This window comes from Talaromyces amestolkiae, assembly GCF_001896365.1.
Source record: "Talaromyces amestolkiae strain CIB chromosome Unknown scaffold1.1, whole genome shotgun sequence".
Classification (NCBI taxonomy): Eukaryota; Fungi; Ascomycota; class Eurotiomycetes; order Eurotiales; family Trichocomaceae; genus Talaromyces; species Talaromyces amestolkiae.
Genome location: NW_024468037.1, coordinates 1,728,048 through 1,748,197, shown reverse-complemented (window position 1 = coordinate 1,748,197; position 20,150 = coordinate 1,728,048). Strand labels below are relative to the sequence as shown.

Below are 20,150 nucleotides of genomic sequence, written 5' to 3'. Positions count from 1 at the left end.
GGATTCATATTTTTCTTACTTCTAGATTGCCAGATTTTCATGTATTTCACTTTTCATTGCTTCATGTACAAGTTAGCGTTCTAGACTGCACATTTCCTACTTCCTTTCAAGTCAAGCTGTACATTAGATTAGAAATTGAAACCAATCAATCATCACCTATTTCCCTTACCAAGAGGTACCATAGGAAGGAGCTCATTTCTTCAAATCGTTATACTCCAACTTCACAATCCCCGGCAACTCTTCCTCCAAACTCGGCGCCACGGGCTTCCAACCCAACAACTTGGCCGCCCTCCTCGCCTTTCCGCGGGAATTCATGCCCCAGCTCAGAGCCTGATAACCCGCAAATTTCTCGCAAGTCTCGACGTCGACCGTCTCAACAGTCGGTGCAGGGATGTAGCCTTCCTTGGCTGCAATCTCGGCAATGGAGCGTGAGACATCACCCCAGACGTGCTCGCCGTTTTCGACGAGATAGTATCCATCGGTGCCCCAGAGGCCGTTGTCGTGGCGGCCAGCGATGGCTGCTTCGGTCAGAAGGACGAATAGATTTCCCAAATCATGGATGTGAACGTTGTTCCAGACGGATTTCCCGGCGCCGAGTAGAGGGGCCTTTTTGATTTGGAGCGTCATGCTGGCGAGGGCGTAGACTTGGCGCGATTTTTGGTTGATGGGGCCTCGTCCAGGGCCTATCTCATCAGCATCATACATCATACATGTCTAAGAACAAGGAGGAATATGGGATACCGTAAATTGTAGGCGGACACAGCAATGCCGTCTTAACTCTATCCCCATTCTTCGTCCCAGCCTCTAACACAATCTGATCCACATTTCGATGGAACGCATGATCAGGCAAATGCGTCAATTCATCAACACCATCCCAGTCGTCGTAGATCTTATCGTCGTATTCACCGAATACTTTGCGGTCGGAGTCGCGGAAGGTCAGGATACCGGTGCCGCCGGTATGCAGCCAGTAGCCTGGTTTAGAGGCGGAGTGGCCCTCTGCGAGGCCCGCGGCGATTGCTTGCGCGGCGACGACATGGTCGGAAGCATCGGCCGTGTCTGCATTCATCAACACCGTCCTTCCACGATAAAGGGGGGATGAGGGGACATACGAACGACAATATCGGCATCAGCAGCCTCCTTCTTCAATAACTCGAAATCATCGAGGGCGCCATTCACAATCCGCACACTAGGGAATGCGGCTTTGATGGTGTCGTTCTTGCTGGCGTCGCGCACCAGGACCGAGAATGAAAAGTCGGGGTGTTTTTTGTGGATGGCGTACAGCGCTTCGCCGCCGATGTAGCCTGTTGCGCCGGTTCTGGTTGGTTGTTAGTACTGGTTGTGCAATCCGGGAGTGGTCTTACAGGAAGATTTTGGTCATTTTGAAGGAAGGGTCGGTTGATGTTTAATTCTTAGTTCGCACAATACTATTGCAATTGAAAGAAATACATAAGTTATGTGGTATACTCAACAATTAATAATCTGACGAGCCCAACATTTGAAATGAAGTCATCGTGTGGGGTTGGCAAAACATTTATCCTTCATGCCTAGCCCTGACACTCTACATCGATGTAGTATGTAATCATGCTGGTGCATATCCAATCGTTGGCCAAATTGAATGAAACATCTACATAGGTGATTGGTAGAATATATGTATGTCTCTGGTATTACATGTGAGGTCTAACCCGGGGAGGTTGAGATATATATTCCAGAGTTCGAATGTTCTCAACCTTGAAGCTGCTGAAGCTATCGACCATGTCTCACTGCTCTCCCTAGACCGTATATCTCCGATCGGAGAAATACCTTGAAAGAAGTCGTTTCAAGGAAGATCAATTCGAGAATATTTAGTACCAAGTATGTATCTACAGCACTGCAAGCGTCGACTTTGGCAGACGGAGATGAGTGGGGGTTATGTGAGGGGTCAACTGATACGTGGGGGGAAATTCATGAATCATGACATTCTAACATCTATTCTATACGGAAATCTGTTGACATATCACATAACCACCATAAACAATACTATGTACAAAGAAAACAAGGCATTGGACTACTCAGAAGGCCCGCCCATCTGTTGGAGCTTCTCCTGTGCTCGGCCCTTGCCCGCTTCCGAATTTCGGGGGTTCTGAGTTGCTCTGCATCACAATTAGCATATCGTCATGACGATCATCTTCCAAGACGACAAAAACCATACGCTTTCAATCCTCCCGCGACACGGGTCTGATCCTTCTCGCGATCGAACTGCTTCATCTCGGCGCGCGGCTGATCGCCGCCGAGAGCATCAATCATTTCGCGGGCATGCTGTTTCGCTTCTTCCGAGACGCGGGGATTGTTCGTTGTACTTGTCTGATCAGTACCTATCGACATCATCGCCGACCAGGAAAAGAGGAGCATACGCCTTGTAGCCTCGAAGCGCATTCACGCGATCCTCGGGCGAAACGCCGGCTGGATCGAGGTCTTGGAATGGAGTCGACATTATGCGATTCTTTCTTCTAGACTGACTAGCAATTGACTGGGTTATACGAGGTATAGGGTAAGAAGTGGGGAAATTCGTTAGATGATTCAGAGATTTTCGACATGAAGTATGCCATAAAAGTGCTATGGTGGCCAGACCGAAAGTGCCACATGGTACATGACGAGTGATGAGCGAAGTGGCCAGATCATCGAAACGAGGTCATTACCTTGTAAGGGCTGGATCGCCTTTGCCATTTCAAGTTCAAGTGAATTGATTTTGTGGTTATTCTTGGGATGATGTAGGCAGGCATGTTGAGTGTTGTAGTGCGATGAAGGTGAAACATGTTGTTGAGACTAAGATTTAAACTCAGCGATCGAGAATCACAGATCGGGGGATGAACCATCGATCTCAGATGCCGTATCCACTATAGCTATCCCCCAGCAAGGCAGCGCGACAAGATCAGCATTTCGGAAGCTCGAGGCCTTCCCGAGAGGATCCTCAGTTGCCTGTTTAGGCAAATCCAGACATGACGACACGACCATGACATACAAACCACAATATGACTTCAAAAAATTCAAGAATTCAAGGAAAGTGTCATTCTCATCGCCACCAGGGATGTAATAGATGGCACCGTTTGCAGCCACAGAACAAGCATAAATAGGGAGGCCAGTTTCTTGATATGGGTTAAATATTTCCGGCCCATAACTATCGCTTGTCTTCGCAACCTACCATTACCATATCTCAAACCTAACTATTTCAAACCAAAAGACATTCAATCACCATGAGCAACCGTGAAGAACGCGAGGCTGAGGATCTCTACGAAAGAGAGAACGATGCTTCACCCGTTCCAGGCGGCGAGGTCGACAACTCGTACGTCGGCGAGACAAACCCCAACCTGAGAAACGTCGTGCCCGTCCAGAACGATGAAGCCGACATTGATGATCCGATGCAACCACCCTACTCCAACTCGGACCAGCAGTTGGGTATGCCTCTGCTAGACTAATCCTGTTTTGGATGAACGATGCTAATGATTGACAGCACAAGACGAACGCGAAGCAATCGATCAGTCCAACATCCTCGGAGGAGACAGATTGCGACACGCCAAGCCACGCACGAGAAACGCATACAATGAGGGTCCTGACGAGGATGACCTCCCTGCCGAAGTCAGTCAAGGACAGGACGGTCGATCTGCCACAGGTCGAGCAGTTGAGTAATGCTAGGCTATGTTACCGTCTGTTTTGAATGTTTTGATTAGTACTATGTTTGGTGTAATTGTATGATATACGATAGCTCAATTCAGTTTTTGTGGTATACACTCATAGTAGCCGAGTAGACTCATTTACTGCGGGCGCTCTTTCCTCGGGTAGTTATCCCTTCTGAGACATTTTACCAACAGCCATTTACAAGCCCTCATGGCTAGTGTTGTCACGGACCATACATCTAACACGAGTTAATCCATAATAAATATTGTTCAGGAACATTGTGGAAGGTTGGTATTGTGCAGCGCGACTCTTGGCTCCAGTGAGGATATCCCTTGCTGAGGAAAATGTTGGCCAGAGAACGTCAGAAATTTTGGTTCGAGAATTATCTCTCATGTATAATTTGTATAGCGATTAGAGTCATCCAACCATGAGGCTGAAATGTGAATAGGGGGATGTCCCGGAGTTCCGGTTCCCCTCACTTCTCGGTGCATGTCAGGCTGCTATCAGTATCCTTTTGTTCACTCCGACCTCCGATGTCGTACTGGCCAGCACGAACTCCTCTGCGGCGTCCGTACTATTGTGAGCTATATGCTGTGGCTTGAGGCGGAATTTTTACCCGAAGCCAAGAGGGAGGCCAAGACCTGTCCCTTACATTGGGTGCTGAGACTGTTGCGAACTTGTGATTCGAGAACTCGACAACAAAAGCAATTATCGAGTTGCCAGTTGGGCAAATTACGCATGATAGATTGACTGGTGAGGTGTAACTCGCTGGGCGTTTGTACAACAAAACCACCGTCGAAAGAGTGCTGATCGAGTGTGGTTGCACATACACTCTACCAATAGATGGACCGGACAAAAGTCACCGAATGGGAAGTGGCCTGTTCCTGGGCGATGGCGTTGTGGCGGTGAAATGGCGCAGGGGCATGGCCGAAATCGTCGAATGCATTGCTTTGTTGATCCTGTTGACCTGTTCTAGACTCGCTCGGTACCGGCATGTTTGAATCAAACGGGCAGCAAAATACACGTGTCGGAATTCGTTGTACAGACTCTCCTACGGAGCCAAGAACCGGGCTGGAATGTAATAAGGCATTGATAAAATAGCATTCTCAATCATGGTTGCTATTGTTGTGTGGTGAGTCATTGAGGAGAGAGGAGGAAGTGTCAATACGTAGTACGTATTGTTTGTGCAGACGAGAGACAGAAGAGCAGGAGAGAAGACCCCTCGCAGTTTCTGTAACTCAATCATCCAAACTGTTACAGAAGCTGCGATGGTGTGGCGCTTGCCGTTTCAGAAGGGCAGCGTTGGCAGGTACAGAGATCCCGTGATTGGCTCSTCCCCGTTTTAGCGCCGAGTCCCTGGCCTAGTCTGCTTGGTCCACCCACTGCTTATCGTTTCTTCTGTTTGTACACCTCCTCTGTCCACCACTCCCACGACTGGCTAGAGCCCAGCGAGTCAAAAAGACCTCGCCAGACACGGTTCGGCACTGAGGTACCATGGACAAGCTCCACTGCGGACCCTGGCGCTGAGATGGCGCCGGCCAGGGAGCACTTAGGCGACCACGCCGAGACAATATCGAACATCCAAGCCGAGCATCTATGAAACTGTCGTCGCATAAAATTTCTCTCTCGTTTTCCCTAAAACTTCTTTTCTCATATAACCACACGCTGGACGCCGGTTATTTAGACTCGTTTCTGTTTCCTTTCCCTCTTCCGTCTCGTTTCGTAGATAGACATACCTCGTTTGTTAGTTGTCAAGCAGTCATTCCTTTCTGCTTGTGACGCTTCGATCCCGGTTTCTACACCACCAACATTCCGGTCAATAACAACAATCATTCATTCATTCAAAAATAATCGTTATTGACACATTCATTCGTTTGAACAATCCGTTGGGCTTGAACTCCCTCTCGATTTGTTAACATCTGGCTGTTCTCGATACGGGACAATTCTTTCTTTCACTTTTCATCTTCACTCAACAACAGAGATAGCACCAGACCGCAGGATCGTTCTGCGTATTCTCACTATGCCGTCGCCTCTCCTTAAAATGGCGACGCTCGCTTTGCTTGCATCGCCGGCCGTTGCAACCAGCAGCTACAATCTGCTCCACAAATTCGACGAGACCAACTTCTTCCAAAACTTCTCTTTCTACTCCGATCCCGACCCAACTGGCGGGTATGTAGACCTCGATATGTGTTGACTGATCGATGCTGATGATGTATTAGATTCGTCCAGTATTTGGACTATGATGCCGCCCATACGGCTGGCCTTGCCAAGATTCAGTCCAATGGAAACGTCTACCTCGGGGTTGACCATACCAACACATACACTACCGGTGGTCGACCTTCAACCCGTGTCATGTCCGACATCCAATTCGACCAGGGCCTTCTCATTGCGGACATTGCCCACATGCCTGGAAATGCTTGTGGTGTCTGGCCTGCCTTTTGGACGACCGGCGCCAACTGGCCAGCAGATGGCGAGATTGATATTATCGAGGGAATCAATAAACAGAAGAATACTCAGGTAGCCCTGCATACGCTGGACTCATGTGACATCTCGACAACAGCTTCTGAACTCACTGGCGATTTGACTGCGACTGCTTGCTCAACTTCTGTTGGTTCTGGTGGCTGTACTGTCCAGGGAACCGACGGCAGCTATGGAGACGATTTCAATAACTTGAATGGTGGTGTTTACGCCGTGGAGGTGACTTCTGATGCCATCAAAGTCTGGTTCTTCTCTCGTGCCAACATCCCCGGCTGTATTGCCTCTGGCCACCCTGACACATCCTCTTTTGGGACTCCAATGGCAGTCTTCCAGGGTTCCTGCGACTTTGAGAAAGACTTCACAGCTCAGCAAATTATTTTCAACACTGATTTCTGTGGTGACTGGGCCGGCTACAGTTATGCTGCTTCCTGCTCATTGACCGATGGTCTCACCGCTATTAAGTCTTGCGAAGCTTACGTTGGAGCCAACCCATCTGCTTTCACTGAGGCTTACTGGGAAATTGTGTCTGTTGCTCTTTATCAGAAGGGTAATGCCGCCGTCTCGTCTGTGGCTCCGACAACAGCCGCCACCTCCACAGCTGCGACCTCCACAGTTCCAGCTACAATTCCCACCTCAGCTCCCACCTCAGCTCCTACATCGGCTCCTACATCAGCTCCCACCTCGGCTCCCACTACGGCTCCCACGTCGACCGGATCTGCCTTGCCTACAAGCAGTCCTGCCCGTTTATCCCCCTCAGGCAAACCTAGCAGCCGACCAGTCGCGCCTAGCTCGGGTGCAGGCACCGGCTCTGGCTCTGGTTCGGGATCGGGATCGGGTTCAGGTTCAGGTAACAGCGCCGGCTCCAGCTCAGGTATCGTTGGAAGCGGCGCTCGCATCTCGCCAGCCAAGACCTCTTGTTCATCCAAGAGCACCGTTACTGTGACTTCTGTGGTTGCTCCTACTAGCAGTGCTCCCGTCGTGCCGACAACCAGTCCTTGCTCCTCCAAGAGCACTGTGACAGTGACCTCTTTCACCAGCCCTGCTCCCTCCGTTCAAGCAGTCAGCCCCGCTTCTTCCAAGTTGACTACCACCACGGTTATTGTCACATCATACGTCGATGTTTGCCCGACTGGTTACACAACCAAGACAATCACACAAACTGTCACCTACTGTCCTGCCGATGTGACCTCAAGCAGCATTGCTCCTGCCTTCACAACCACCACCAAACTTTGCACCAGTGGTTGCGCTCCTAGCCCAACAACTGTTGTCGTTGTGGTACCAGTTGAAACTTCTACCTCCCCAGCAAAGGCGACCGGCACTGCTCTTGTATCTGGAAGCAGCCCGGCTTCAGGCTCGGAGACCACAATCTTACCTGCGCTTGCTGTCTCTGCTCCAGGAACTTCACAGACTGGTGTTAGCACAGCAGTTAGCCCTGTACGCACTGGTATCTACTCAACAGGTGGTCTTGTTCCTGTGGCTCCTTCCACTACCTCCAGCCCTGCTAGTGCTAAACCATCAAGCTCACTGCCTGGTAAAGGTAGTGTCACCACAACCGGCGTGAGCCCCGCTTTCACTGGCGCAGGTAGCAGGATAACACCTTCGGCTGTCGGCTTCATCGCAGCCGTCGCTGGTTTTGTTTTATTCATTTAGAATGAACAAAATGGTGGAATTATTAGATTACTTGCATTGGACATTGATTTCTTATACCCTTTATTTCTTCTAGATACTTTTATTGGAATATATTGATACTTTTGAACCTTTGAAACTTAGACAAGATTTAGCACCATTTATACTGACCCACAACCTGGACGCACTCTTGATAATTTGGGAAATAAAGTAATCGATCGCCCCTCACAACACCCCTCAAGACAAAGGATGATTTTTCAAATTTGAGCAGTAACCTAGACTTTGTCTTGATGCAATAGTTGCTTGATACACTATGTTTTTAACTCTAACCGCTCACGAAGACTGCACCCTCCTAGCATTGTTCTACATCGCTTATACAGTCTAGCAGAAACAAAGGATTGAGGTCTAGACCATAGAAAGAGTTTATAATTCAGTCTCCTAGCGATAGGATAAATCAGAGTAAGCGTAGAGTTGATGTTGTCGTGGACGATGACTCACAAAATCTTTGCTCAAAACACGAAGTTTGGACTCCAGAAATAACCCAGTAAATTACCTAGGTATGTTTATTGATCCACTGCTAAGTAAATGAGTCTGTGTAAGTATCAGGAATACCTATATAGATAAGGCTCATCATCTTAAACAATCTCCTCCGTCCCCAGCACAAAATCCATCGTTGTTAATTAGCATCAGAACTGTCTTGAGTCTTAACAGCACTCGCATCACTATAAAGTAGAAGAACAAAAAGGGACACTGGTCTTGCAACCAATTGTATAAACCCTTGCATCAAGCAATCATCTCAATTGAGAACTGCTTGTACTTTTTGTCCCACCCCCAAGTAATAAAAGGGTCTCCTGTCATCCCTTGTTCCAATCCAGTTAGCTCGTCCTCCTGGCTACATTCTGTCTATGCCAAAAAGATCACTGTTTTCGGAGCTGTAGGCCAGGTGATGAGTTGTCCCCGCATGGAATTCTAAATCATTGATAGCGCTTAACGAGAGCCCGGAGTTGCCTTAGGAAGATTATATGTTAAATGCAATGCTTCGGGATGCATGCTCGAGAACAGACTTGTCTCAATCTCACTGTCAGGCCTTCTACCTTGTAAAGTAGGCACCTCAATACTTTAGGAATAGAAGAAGTAGCACACAAGAAGACCAGACTGCGACAGATCAGAAGGGTTTGGATTTGTTGGCGGATGATCTGCAGACATGCTTGTTGGGAGCATCTGCCTTATCCTACCCTGTCCTAGTTAACATATTTGTTTTTCTATTTACGAACTCTATCGATGGTCTCTAACGATTGTGACAGTTCTGATTCGTTAGGTAGCGTGGCCGAATTTGAATAATTTCAGTAGCTTGCATAACAAAAATAAGTATTGAACTTTAAACAAACTCAACAAAACCTCTGTCTCGCCACCCAATCAATCCTACTTCGGCTTCGAAAAATGCTGCGATTATCAGTACGTAGTAGTCAATAGTGCCCACGCCCCGCTGACAACTCGCATACTCAGAAAACAAATTCGGGCGGTTGTGTTCTTAGCCTGGCAGAAGCAGCGGATGGGCTATAAGATCCACTGCTCAAGCACACATGGCATGTAAAACTATCCAGCAAAGGTTATTGAGCAAGCGAAAAACGGCAAACCAAAATGTTTTTCGCCACAGTACTTTTAGTTGCTTGCTTTGCGGACATACGTGTTGCCGGTTTGAAGAGCGGTGATAGTCTGCTAGAGATTCGCGAGCCGTACCCTACCGCCCACTTCCAAATCTACGATGCACCCCTTGAAGTCAGGCCATCTAGGCGCCGCGCAATCGACAACACGGATGAGTCGCACAGCATCGCCTTGGCTTATCTGCAGAACAGCCACGGGATCCGGCCTGAAAATGTCAAAATTACAGATGCTTACACTAATAAAGACACTGGGATCAGCCATGTCTACGTACGTCAGACCTCTGACGGGCTCGACGTGATCAATAGTCTCACCAACATTAACATCGACAAGTATGGAAGGGTTATATCGTCCTCCCATGCCTTCGCACCAACTCATGAGCTGCGCAAAATAGTACGCTCGAGTAGGCGGAGCTTGACAACTCGCTCTGACCAATATGCCTCGTTGAAATCTGCATTGATGACGTTGAGCGAGCACCTCAATGCAGAAGTTGACGACAATGTACTCCAAAATTTGCGCATTTCTACGCTGTCCTCTGATGAAGCTCATGCTCCAACGCTCGTCATTGAGAATATTCCTACGGCTCTGGCTGAAGATGGTGCAGCTAAGGCACAACAGTCAATCATGCAACGATCAGACAGCACCTTGGCTCACGTATGGGATATGACTCTCCGGCAGGCAAATCACCGCTGGAATGCAAGAGTTAATACAGCAACGGGAGACATTGAGTTGCTAGCGGACAAAATGATACGAGTATTTGGAAGGGGATCTGATGCTAAGTCTTCCACCCGCAACACTCTGCAGAAGCGGTTATCCTACCAAGTGGTGCCTGTTACGAGGAAGGACCCTACATACGGATTTGAGTTCGTCGTGGACCCAGAAACTGTATCGAGTCCCAATGGATGGGTTTACTCGAATAATACCTCCGGAAACAATGTATTGGCATTCAATGGAGCTCAAACGAATGTGGCAGTTGAAACTAGCCTCAATGTCTTTGCATATGACTACGATGAGACTGCATCACCAGCGACACCACAGAATCTCGGCGCGGCCATAACGAACGCATTCTATGTTGTGAATACCTTGCATGATATTTTCTATATCTACGGCTTTACTGAAGCAACATTCAACTTCCAAGACGATAATTTTGGGAAGGGAGGGCAGGAAAACGACCGCGTCACTATTTCGGTACAGGACAATCATGGTACCAATAATGTCAATTTCTACGCACCACCAGATGGGCAAAATGGCGAAATGCAGCTTTCCCTCTTTGATTACACTAGTCCAGACCGTGATAGTGCATTGGAAAACGACCTAATTACCAGCTCATACGCACAAGGTATGGCAAATCGCCTCACCGGTGGAGGAACCGCATCATGCCTCGCCAGTTCAATATCGTCGGGCTTGCTGGTTGGTTGGGGAGATGCTGTAGCGGATTGGGTTGAACAATCAGACACTGTACCGGACTTTACTCTGGGCAACTATGTGATGAACAATACCGTTGGAATACGACATTATCCATACTCACGAGATAGCAGTGTCAACCCGTTGACTTACACGGACGGGCCACCCTCAGCAGCGCGTGATGACATTGGAGAAGTATGGGCGAATATGCTGCACAACGTTTTAGCATCCCTGGTGGACAACCGTGGCTGGAGTTCTAGTTTCCTAACCGACTCAACCGGAGATAGCGGTAATGTTGTGTATATGCATTTGGTTGTGGACGGCTTGTCCATACAGCCCTGCGAACCCACCTTCATTACTGCACGCGATGCCATTATACAAGCCGACCAGAACAGATATAATGGGGAGAACTATTGCTCACTCTGGCGATCTTTTGCTAGTAGGGGACTGGGGTTTGGCGCCGCCGAGGATAATGTTAACGAGTATTCGGTTCCACCTGGCTGCTAAATGAATAGAGTCGTAGCTTTAGCTATATGTACTGCAGCGCTATTTGATACCATCCGCCTTTATATGAAGATTGAGATCGTCCAGCTGATCGTTCCCGCTAATTGGCCGTTTTCTAAAATTCTCTATTAGTAGGTTACGTTAAGATAAAGAATAGCTTATTATTTTTCATATTTAACGTCTATATGCAACATTACCTTGTGGGTCATTACAGACACGAGCTCGGGCAAGGCCCTGGACCCTAGGCCTAGGGGCTCAACCCCTGAGAGTTTCTGATAGTATATAATTCTAGGCATTAATCTCGCCCCTATACGGCGTATCCGCCAGGGACCTTTGGGCATGCTTATAGACCMCCTCCTCCGGATGCCCCGCCACTCTATGCCTATAAGCCCAATCGATCATACACCTCCAATCCCTATATAGATATATTACAGTATATAGATAAAAATTCAAGGCTCATCATCATAGACAATCCCCTCCCTCCCCGGCACAAAATCCATCTCCTCCGGATGCCCCGCTACTCTATGCCTATAAGCCAATCGATCATACCTCTCCAATCCCTACATTTGTGCGGCGTACTAAAATCCGGGTACGGTCTTCGTTCGCGGCCCCGAACGTATTTGTAGCCTACCACGCCGGGGTCGGCGTTGCACATTATCGATTGTCGCAAAGTTTCGAGGCAGTGGTATAGATGCATTTCGAGGACGGGCTGAGGGTCGCGAAATTCGTTGCGGATGGTTTTGTAGTGTGGGTAGTTGAACCAGATGGCTTTACGGAGAAAGTTCTGATTTTTTTTTTTTTCGGAGTCAGTAGCTGAATGGAGCGAAGTATGAGGTATCTTGGATTTGGATTAATTGTCAGGGATCGGGAACGATTAGGGCTTTGCGCTTCCGAGAAGGGTATATCCTTCCCGTTATGGCAATTTTCTCTAGTCTTCTCTTCAAACATTGTTGACACAAACAGTCAACTCAGCTGAAAGTAAAAAATTTTTAAACACACCACACAGTGCAGTTGATGCGCCACCTCAAGAGACGCCATGTAATCACCACTCCCTTCATATCCAGCCGGAATGCGGACGTCGCCTTCATGCAACCCGGCTTCTAGAGCGATTTCTTCTGGAAGAGCGAATACGCCCACTTAGGTGACAGGATCAGAATTTCACGTCGTGGAATTTTCTTACTGGAGTAGACTTACTATTGTACGATATATCGCTCCATGCTTCGTCAACCTCCGGACCGGGCGGTTGCCGGTATACAGAAGGCCAGTCAAGGCTTCCGTGGGCAATGACAAGGCGAGGAGTCGTGTCGATATCTTTAGTAACGGGGCCTGGATACACGTCAGCATATCGCTGCAATTTTTGGCTTGTGTATAGAGCCGACGAGCGTACCGTCTTATTCCGCTTCAATGAGCAGTCACAACTCTTTTCTCTTGATAGCAGACCCTACTCATCCTCTAAACCAGATTCACTATGAGCCGTGGTAGTCTCCAAAGCCTGATTATAGCCCTTGTTGAAGAGTTTCCGCGTTCTCTCAAAAGCCATTCTTGATAGTCAACGGAAACGAAGTCTGGTACGCTATTAGGAACAATATGATAGTTGGAAATTTGAAGAAATGAGAAGTGTGGGAACGGGGTCGTTAGTGATGTGACCGATGAGAAACGAGTTGTCGCACTTTGTTCAACTCATCGAGCTTAGGTGGCCAGAGACTCTGCTTAAAGGTTTCGTCTCATGACTGACTCGCCAGTCGGAGAATATTGGACGGACGTTGATACCTGGGGTCATCTTGTCCAATCCATTCAAAATGGCACCACACACAATCCATACGTTTTTCTTCTATCTGAAGGCTGTACGGCCACGGCGGCAAATTTGGAAGGGAAACAAAGACGGCTGTCGATCTCGGGGAATATTCAACACGGTATTCGTTATGGCTAAACCTTTAGTTATACTACTTCTTTGTGCACAAAGGAGCAACGAGACTTGGTCTACCTAATTTGAGGTAATTCATTGTCCCTCTTTTAAGGTGTGTATGATGTACCCGGAGTCAATCAAACATGAGTGCCTTAGACTTGCAGTAGGTCACTCATGCAATCTCGTCATGCATGAAAGAGAAGTGAATAAATTATCCCATTTCCTCCTATTGACTATATTAGCGAGGCTTTCTATCAAACAACGCCCTGTACATAGAGCGCGCGGTCTCGAATGTTCGCTTTGATTTATTAAAGACCAATGACTCAAGAATTACGCCAACCATTTGCGTGAGCGTGAGATTTCCGGATATATGCATCATGTAGGGTCGTCGTTCTTTGATGTAAAGTACTATATGTGATACCTTTCTCGTTGCTCGAACAAGAAGCGGTGTCCTGTGATCTAGTCCTGGCCTTTGGAGTAGCATAATGTCTACCTCGCCATGTAACGCGTAAAAATACCCTCACTTCTTCGACTTACGTCTCTGGTTATAAAAGGGCTCTGCTCGTGGCCGGACGAAGGGGCTTTTTCGTTTCGACATTAGCTTTCTCAGAAACTACATAAGATCATCCACCCAACTAGGTACAACTCGCCCAAACTTACATATGAATCTAAGCCTATAACTCACTCCACTTTATAGGCCCTCAGTCACCTTCAAGATGCTGACCAAGACCATTGTTGCCACTCTGCTGGCGATTGCTGCTGTTGCTCTACCAACCAAGACTGGTATGTCCTGCTACCTGGAACTGACTGAAAGTAATTAATGACGTACAATTCAGCTCGTGACTCTGTCACAACCCCTGACTGGATTCTAAGCCCACAACCGATTGACGAGAATCACCGACCTGGTGACGCTGTCAAGCGCGACCCTAACTCACTTGTCCACTTCTATATCCCCGGCGCTCCCGCTGGTGATGCTGAGGAGACAGCTGGGCCTGATGACGCACCTGTCAAGCGCGACCCTAATTCACCTGTCAACTTCTGGATCCCCGACGCTCCCACTTCTGGTGCTGAGGAGACAGCTGATCTCGATAAACGGTTTTACATCTATCACCGTCCTCCTACACCAGGTGCAGAGACAGTTGAGAAACGTCATGACATCGACGTAATTCCATTCTAGACCCAGAGCCAGTTGACCGACCTGGACAACCTTCTGCGCGTGTGTAAAGCGCGATCCGAGCTCATCTGTCAACTTCTTAACTCCGGAGGCTCCGGTTGATGACTGAGACATTGCCGAAATGGCAAGTGTGATTATGTCACGTCGCTAGCAGTTGGAATACACATGAGTTAGTGGTGGAATACTTTTGTTTTTGCAAATTGTTTTTGATATTGCTGCAGAACGTGCAGGGCAAAGTCATTTGAGATTGCCAAGTCTTGTTGATAGTTGAATACTATGTACTTAGAAGCTAGCTAGACAATGCGAACGGCTAGACAGCTTAAAATTAACCGTATTGTCAACTAAAGCGAGGCTGTAATTCAATTTTGTAGATTCAAGCTAACAGCTCCCCTTGATGCGTATCGAACATATGTATACAAGCGCGTAGAAATTGGACTAGCATTAGCCTTCAGGCAGGTATCCAATAAACAAAGAATCTCGTTGCTCCTATATCCGACTATTGACGGATTGCGACTGGGTTGGGCGTATTCCTTTTAAGAAAAAGGTTCCACAGTCTGTGCTACAAACGTTTCTTTCATAAAACAGCAGCACTCACCCAGCCTCTCTATCCTGCTCAATAATTTTTTCATGCAAAACATGACAACAGGAATTAAGATGGCTCAGAAAGTAAGCCTATTGAATAACAAGCCGTCTCATTTTCTTCTGCTCAGCACATTCAGCATCCTCATCCTTATTGTGACTGTTGACATCTATCTATCCGTGCTCTCGCCAGCCAATTGCAAGTTATTCTCCAATGCTTCTCCCCAAAGCGTCACTTCGGGTCATGAGACCCTCCAAGCAGATAAACAAGAGCTTCAAGACGCGATTGTAGGCTTGGGTCAAAAAGGCAAAGCCGGTATTGTCTTTCGCGAAGTCGAGGATTTGGAGGACATGAGCGTCGCAGGTGACCAGAAATGGGACGATCTTTATGCTGGTGATGGTTACATATTCCTCAAGCCAGAAAATGCCTCCTTTCCTCAGGAGCCCTGGGGTGTTAGCATGTTTCATGGGTTGCATTGTTTGCAAGTGCTGCGAAACAAGATGCAAGAATTAGAAGGCCGAGTTTCGGGTAGCGACATGCCTCTTGAAGCACAAGTCCAACATGCGCATCAGCACGGTAACTCAGATGATTCTGACGTCTCTGATGTACATTACTTGCATTGCTTCTCCTACCTTGCACAGGTAAGATCACTTAATCGGAAACCTCGAGAAAGGAAACTAATTCGCTCCTCGTTGAGCAGTCAATCGCATGCTCAGCCGATGATACATTGGAGCCTCCACATATGAATCTCAATAGAAATGGTAGTTTCAGAAGCTATAACATTGATGGTATCGGTACTTGGCATAAGTGTCGGGACCAGAGTCTAGCGCGGAAGAAGATGATTGAAAGTAAAGAAAGTTTACTCGAGCGCTGGGAGTTTAAGGTCGGGGATACTGTGCAGAGTGTTTGGGGATAGATCGAGCGTGTATTGAAGGTTGAATTTTTTTTTAAATTCAATTGATCCGTTGTAGACATTTCGTTTCGATCGTTTCCAAAGGGGCATTGGGGTTATGGGGGTTAGGGCTAACTATGTAGTCCGTTTCTGGCAGCAGCCTCAGCTGAGGTCACGTGGCGGTTGAAGCGGAATCACATGCTCGGCCGAAATTATTTCTTGCTCGACGACGTCTCTTTCTTTAATTTCCTCTTCTGCACGATTATCCCTGGCAAACTCTCGAGATAACTCTGGCAGATCGCACGCTGCCTTATCGTCGTATTCGGCCCCACCGGTTCTCGTTGCGCGCGTTCTAGACTGATCAGCAAGCTGTTGGGCATCCCAGCTCCGTCGCACTGGTCATCGTTCGATCTTCCCCCGATAGCTGACGCTCCACTTATGACTTATGAAATGCAAATGATTCTGAATCTGATGACGATACTTGAACCGAATCACTGAAAGCAATACACTCACTTCCGACGTGCTCTACCTTCCTTGACCTACCGATATATTGCATTTGAGAACACGTGCTCAGTACGATTATTCTACAATCCCATCTTCTCTCTGTCGCATGGCGCTATAGCATCATAAACAGACAAATGGAAAAGTTCTCTCAATTCCGAGATCGAGGTACGTAGTATACTTCTTGAAAACCGTTAAAAACTGCAGTTTCTACGAAGGTTCAAATCTAACACTAACGTCATACAGGCTCCGGCATTGCGCCGTTCCTCCCCATCCCAACACCACGATCAGGCTATGCGCTGCCACTACACATATTTCTATTCTGCTTCCGCCTGCCGCTACTCATATTCGTGTGCCTGAGCTACTTTGCTGTCCTGCAATGGCTCCCCATCGGCTCGTTAGGAAAGAAGGCGTCGCTGTGGTGTATACTAGGTGTTCCCAGTCTGTGGTGGATCGACTTGCAGGTTGACGGCGTGAAGAGAGGGTTCGTATTTTCCCCTTTTGATGAAAAGGAATATTAGGACTAATCCAACTATAGACGCCTTGCTAGCCAACGAGCCCGCCTACCCATTTCCAAATGCATCATTGCTTCTTCCTTCACCTCGCCTATCGATCCAGTCTATCTCGCCGCCGTCTTTGACCCTATCTTTACCGCATCATATCCCAATACACGCAAAGTCGAGCGCCTATCACTTCTACAAGCTATTCTGCGGTCATTCTCATATCCTCTCGTCAACCCACCGTCGGACACACAGCTTGTCGAGCTTTCGGAGCTACTCGAGCAATATCAGTCTCGACCTGTCGTTGTCTTCGCCGAATGCACAACGACAAATGGGCGCGGTATCCTACCACTCAGCAGATCTCTCGTATCTGTACCACCACGCACCAAGATCTACCCGGTAAGCTTGCGCTATACCGAGGCAGATGTAACGACCCCAGTACCTGGTACATACGTCACGTTCCTCTGGAATTTGCTGAGCAAACCGACACATTTCATCCGCGTACGCGTTGCCGAGTACGTGACGACATCATCTAAAAATCTCTCGCCTTCATCACAAGCTCAAAGCACAAGCACAGACTTTTTCGAAGATGATGAGCCCACATCTTTCCTTGAGGAGTACGCCGGCTCAAATGATGATTCAGAGTTGACCAAGAGCGAGCTTGCTGTATTAGACTACGTCGGCGAGTCACTGGCTCGCTTGGGKAGAGTCAAGCGGGTTGGATTAGGGGTGAAGGAGAAGCAAGATTTTGTGGATATTTGGGCAAGGCATAAGCGAAGTCGCTGATTTTGTACGTTAAGCGAAGGATAGGAGTTGAAAAGCTTATAGATAGATATTTTACTTAATACATATTTATTTCATACTGGTCATTGTTTAGAAGTAGGTCCTGCTTAGTTCGAGAGAAACAAAGCACAAAGTACTAAAAAGCGAAGCTCACAAAGAATGCATCAGCTCACAAACTCCACGCTCAGCAAAATCAAAAGGGTATACCGCAACCAAAGTCAAACTATCCTACGCAACACTCGATCCAACAACAGCCCTAGTAGCCAAGTGCTCGATCCGCTGCGCATACAGATCCATAGTATGCATCAATGGATCGCCGAAAATCAGTCCTCTAAGCTCTGCATCAGAGGCAGTCACGGCTTCAATCGATATACTCGAAGAAGAGAAAGCCGTCTTTCTCTTGCCATCTTTCCGCTGCTCAGAAGGATGATACTTCGATGATCGAGAATGTTTCCGAGTTCGAAGAACAATGATTCGTCCTGCTAAGGAGAGCGTGGCTTCGGGGACATTCCATATCGGTTTCGATTTACCGCCTGTAATCGTAACCTTACTATCATTGGAGCAAGAAGGCAGCTTGAGTGAAGCCGCAGGATCCGGTCGCGCATAGAGCTCCAGCAGACTTCTGACATATGTCTTGTCTGCTCTCGCGACTGGATCGCCTTCATTCACAAATCCGTAGAATAGGTTCTTGTCGTATCGTGTCTTACTATTTGGTTTCTGCAAGGGTAGTAACGAGATTGGTGGTGCGCCGAATGTTATGCAGTGAACCCTCTTGAACAGGTCCTGCAGTTCGGTCAATTCGCTGGTTACCGTCTGCGATAACATATGGCAGTATAAAAGCGCTGCCACTGCTCCGCCTGCGCTGTGACCTGTGAGAACTAGGGAACATGTCGCGCGTCGTGGGTTTTCTTGAAGTAGATCGCGCAATTGCGCTGCAACAGGCTTGATCATCTTCCTGGCGACACTAAGAAATCCCGCATGACACAGGTTACCTTCGTCATCGAGGAGGTTTGTAGGTGCGGTAGGCTCGGTTCGGATATTGACAGCCCAGTCTTGGAAATTCTGCGTCCCTCGAATGGCGAGAACGACTGTATTCTTCTCGTCAAGAGGAATTGATTTCAGCACAACGGCCTTGGTACCGCGTCTCCAGTCCCCTGAGACGAAGTTTTGTCGTTCTTTGCTTGACGGTTTCTCGTAGGCTCGTCGGGAATATGTTGACGCAAGGCAGATCAGCGGCCAGGTAGCAAAGTACAATTTCAATGGAGGGAGGGTAGATGAGGTGTAAGCGTTGGCGTAGTTGTAGACTTTGGAGAAAGGATTGGTTGAGCTTCCTGGTATGCGCGCGACAGTCGGTACATTAATCTTAGTTGCTGAGGTTGATGGGCGTCGTCTGTGGTCTCTGTGCCTTGACTGCTTATGGTTTTCTGATGAAGATGGTGGTATATCTGCCAAGGTCAGAGATGATGCGGTTGCATCCGCATTGGCAAAGACCTGATTTTCGGCTACAGCTACTTCGTATTAGAGCATCCATTCAATGTCATCGTCTTGAGCTACTCACCCAGATCCGCTGAGTTGACTTGATATGTCCCATCATCCATCGAAGTGAGGACATTATCCAACCTCAAAGCCACGGCATCTAACGCGCCTCCATATTGCTCCCTAGTTGGTCGCGGATTTGCTATTGAATCATACACTTCCACAGCGAGATTCCCGGCGTCATTCAAGGTGGCCGCAATTGCACCAACCTGCAGATAGGACCGCCACGGACGTTGTTGCGGTCGTGCAAGCACCGTAGCAGCAGGTGTCGGCGGATGACCTCCGGCATGATGAGCATAGTACACAGGATTCACGGGTTGTTGATATGGGAGAGGGTGGGCGCAATGATACGCTGGTCGATAAGGCAGATTTATCAAACTTCCATGATAGTGGGGATGTACATGATGAGTATGAGCATAGACAGCAGGCTGGTGACCTATATCCGGTGTCGATTGCGAGGGCGCAATTACTGTTGATGGGACATGGACTGAGGAATGATTCAGAGCTGGTGTTGGCACCGGCGTTGGGACCGGTGTTGGGGGTAGAGTTTGATAAGGTGGTGGCGGCGTGCTTGGGATGGACCCGGCTTCCATTTCGAGGTTTGTTTATACACGATCGATGGCGAATGTGAACCCACAACCTCAAATCGATGAAATCATATAGATCTATTCATGTTGATGTAAAGACGATAGTGAGTCACAGCGCACATTATTACACAGGTTGAATTAAAACGAAAAAAGAGCCTCGTGAAGATACGTTCTTGTTTCACCTGATCTGCGCAACCTGACTGGTGGCGGAGCAGCCAACCAGGCCGACGAGTTGCTGAATCTCTTGTCAAGCACGTGAAAACCAAGTGCACTGCCTCTCTAAGCGCCCCTTCATGAATCACAGCTGTATAGCCATTAAATACAGTACCAACAAAAATGTGTTTTCATCCTCGTTTCCGAACCCTT

At 48.0% G+C, this 20,150-nt stretch overlaps 8 protein-coding genes across 8 annotated transcripts; 5 read left to right on the top strand and 3 right to left on the bottom strand.

Annotated features, from left to right (window-relative positions):
- Positions 1 to 192: 192 nt before the first annotated feature.
- On the bottom strand, positions 193 to 1,378 carry BHQ10_000574 (uncharacterized protein; the record flags this gene model as incomplete). The annotated part of the gene is made up of 4 exons (XM_040878248.1): positions 193 to 683; positions 742 to 1,056; positions 1,110 to 1,315; positions 1,362 to 1,378. 4 exons carry the CDS (start codon positions 1,376 to 1,378, stop codon positions 193 to 195), a joined length of 1,029 nt encoding a protein of 342 aa, XP_040729079.1.
- Positions 1,379 to 2,044: 666 nt separating this feature from the next.
- Positions 2,045 to 2,470, bottom strand: BHQ10_000573 (uncharacterized protein; the record flags this gene model as incomplete). The annotated part of the gene is made up of 3 exons (XM_040878237.1): positions 2,045 to 2,129; positions 2,189 to 2,335; positions 2,391 to 2,470. 3 exons carry the CDS (start codon positions 2,468 to 2,470, stop codon positions 2,045 to 2,047), a joined length of 312 nt encoding a protein of 103 aa, XP_040729078.1.
- Positions 2,471 to 3,230: 760 nt separating this feature from the next.
- On the top strand, positions 3,231 to 3,663 carry BHQ10_000572 (uncharacterized protein; the record flags this gene model as incomplete). The annotated part of the gene is made up of 2 exons (XM_040878226.1): positions 3,231 to 3,432; positions 3,488 to 3,663. The coding sequence occupies 2 exons, from the start codon at positions 3,231 to 3,233 to the stop codon at positions 3,661 to 3,663; spliced, it is 378 nt and encodes a 125-aa protein (XP_040729077.1).
- Positions 3,664 to 5,671: 2,008 nt separating this feature from the next.
- On the top strand, positions 5,672 to 7,779 carry BHQ10_000571 (uncharacterized protein; the record flags this gene model as incomplete). The annotated part of the gene is made up of 2 exons (XM_040878215.1): positions 5,672 to 5,820; positions 5,871 to 7,779. The coding sequence occupies 2 exons, from the start codon at positions 5,672 to 5,674 to the stop codon at positions 7,777 to 7,779; spliced, it is 2,058 nt and encodes a 685-aa protein (XP_040729076.1).
- Positions 7,780 to 9,396: 1,617 nt separating this feature from the next.
- Positions 9,397 to 11,328, top strand: BHQ10_000570 (uncharacterized protein; the record flags this gene model as incomplete). Its single annotated transcript, XM_040878204.1, has 1 exon — positions 9,397 to 11,328. One exon carries the CDS (start codon positions 9,397 to 9,399, stop codon positions 11,326 to 11,328), a length of 1,932 nt encoding a protein of 643 aa, XP_040729075.1.
- A 2,619-nt stretch (positions 11,329 to 13,947) lies between these two features.
- Positions 13,948 to 14,408, top strand: BHQ10_000569 (uncharacterized protein; the record flags this gene model as incomplete). Its single annotated transcript, XM_040878192.1, has 2 exons — positions 13,948 to 14,014; positions 14,068 to 14,408. 2 exons carry the CDS (start codon positions 13,948 to 13,950, stop codon positions 14,406 to 14,408), a joined length of 408 nt encoding a protein of 135 aa, XP_040729074.1.
- A 2,107-nt stretch (positions 14,409 to 16,515) lies between these two features.
- Positions 16,516 to 17,664, top strand: BHQ10_000568 (uncharacterized protein; the record flags this gene model as incomplete). Its single annotated transcript, XM_040878181.1, has 3 exons — positions 16,516 to 16,546; positions 16,625 to 16,862; positions 16,917 to 17,664. 3 exons carry the CDS (start codon positions 16,516 to 16,518, stop codon positions 17,662 to 17,664), a joined length of 1,017 nt encoding a protein of 338 aa, XP_040729073.1.
- A 225-nt stretch (positions 17,665 to 17,889) lies between these two features.
- BHQ10_000567 (uncharacterized protein) lies at positions 17,890 to 19,790 on the bottom strand (the record flags this gene model as incomplete). The annotated part of the gene is made up of 3 exons (XM_040878170.1): positions 17,890 to 19,169; positions 19,220 to 19,549; positions 19,634 to 19,790. 3 exons carry the CDS (start codon positions 19,788 to 19,790, stop codon positions 17,890 to 17,892), a joined length of 1,767 nt encoding a protein of 588 aa, XP_040729072.1.
- Positions 19,791 to 20,150: the final 360 nt, after the last annotated feature.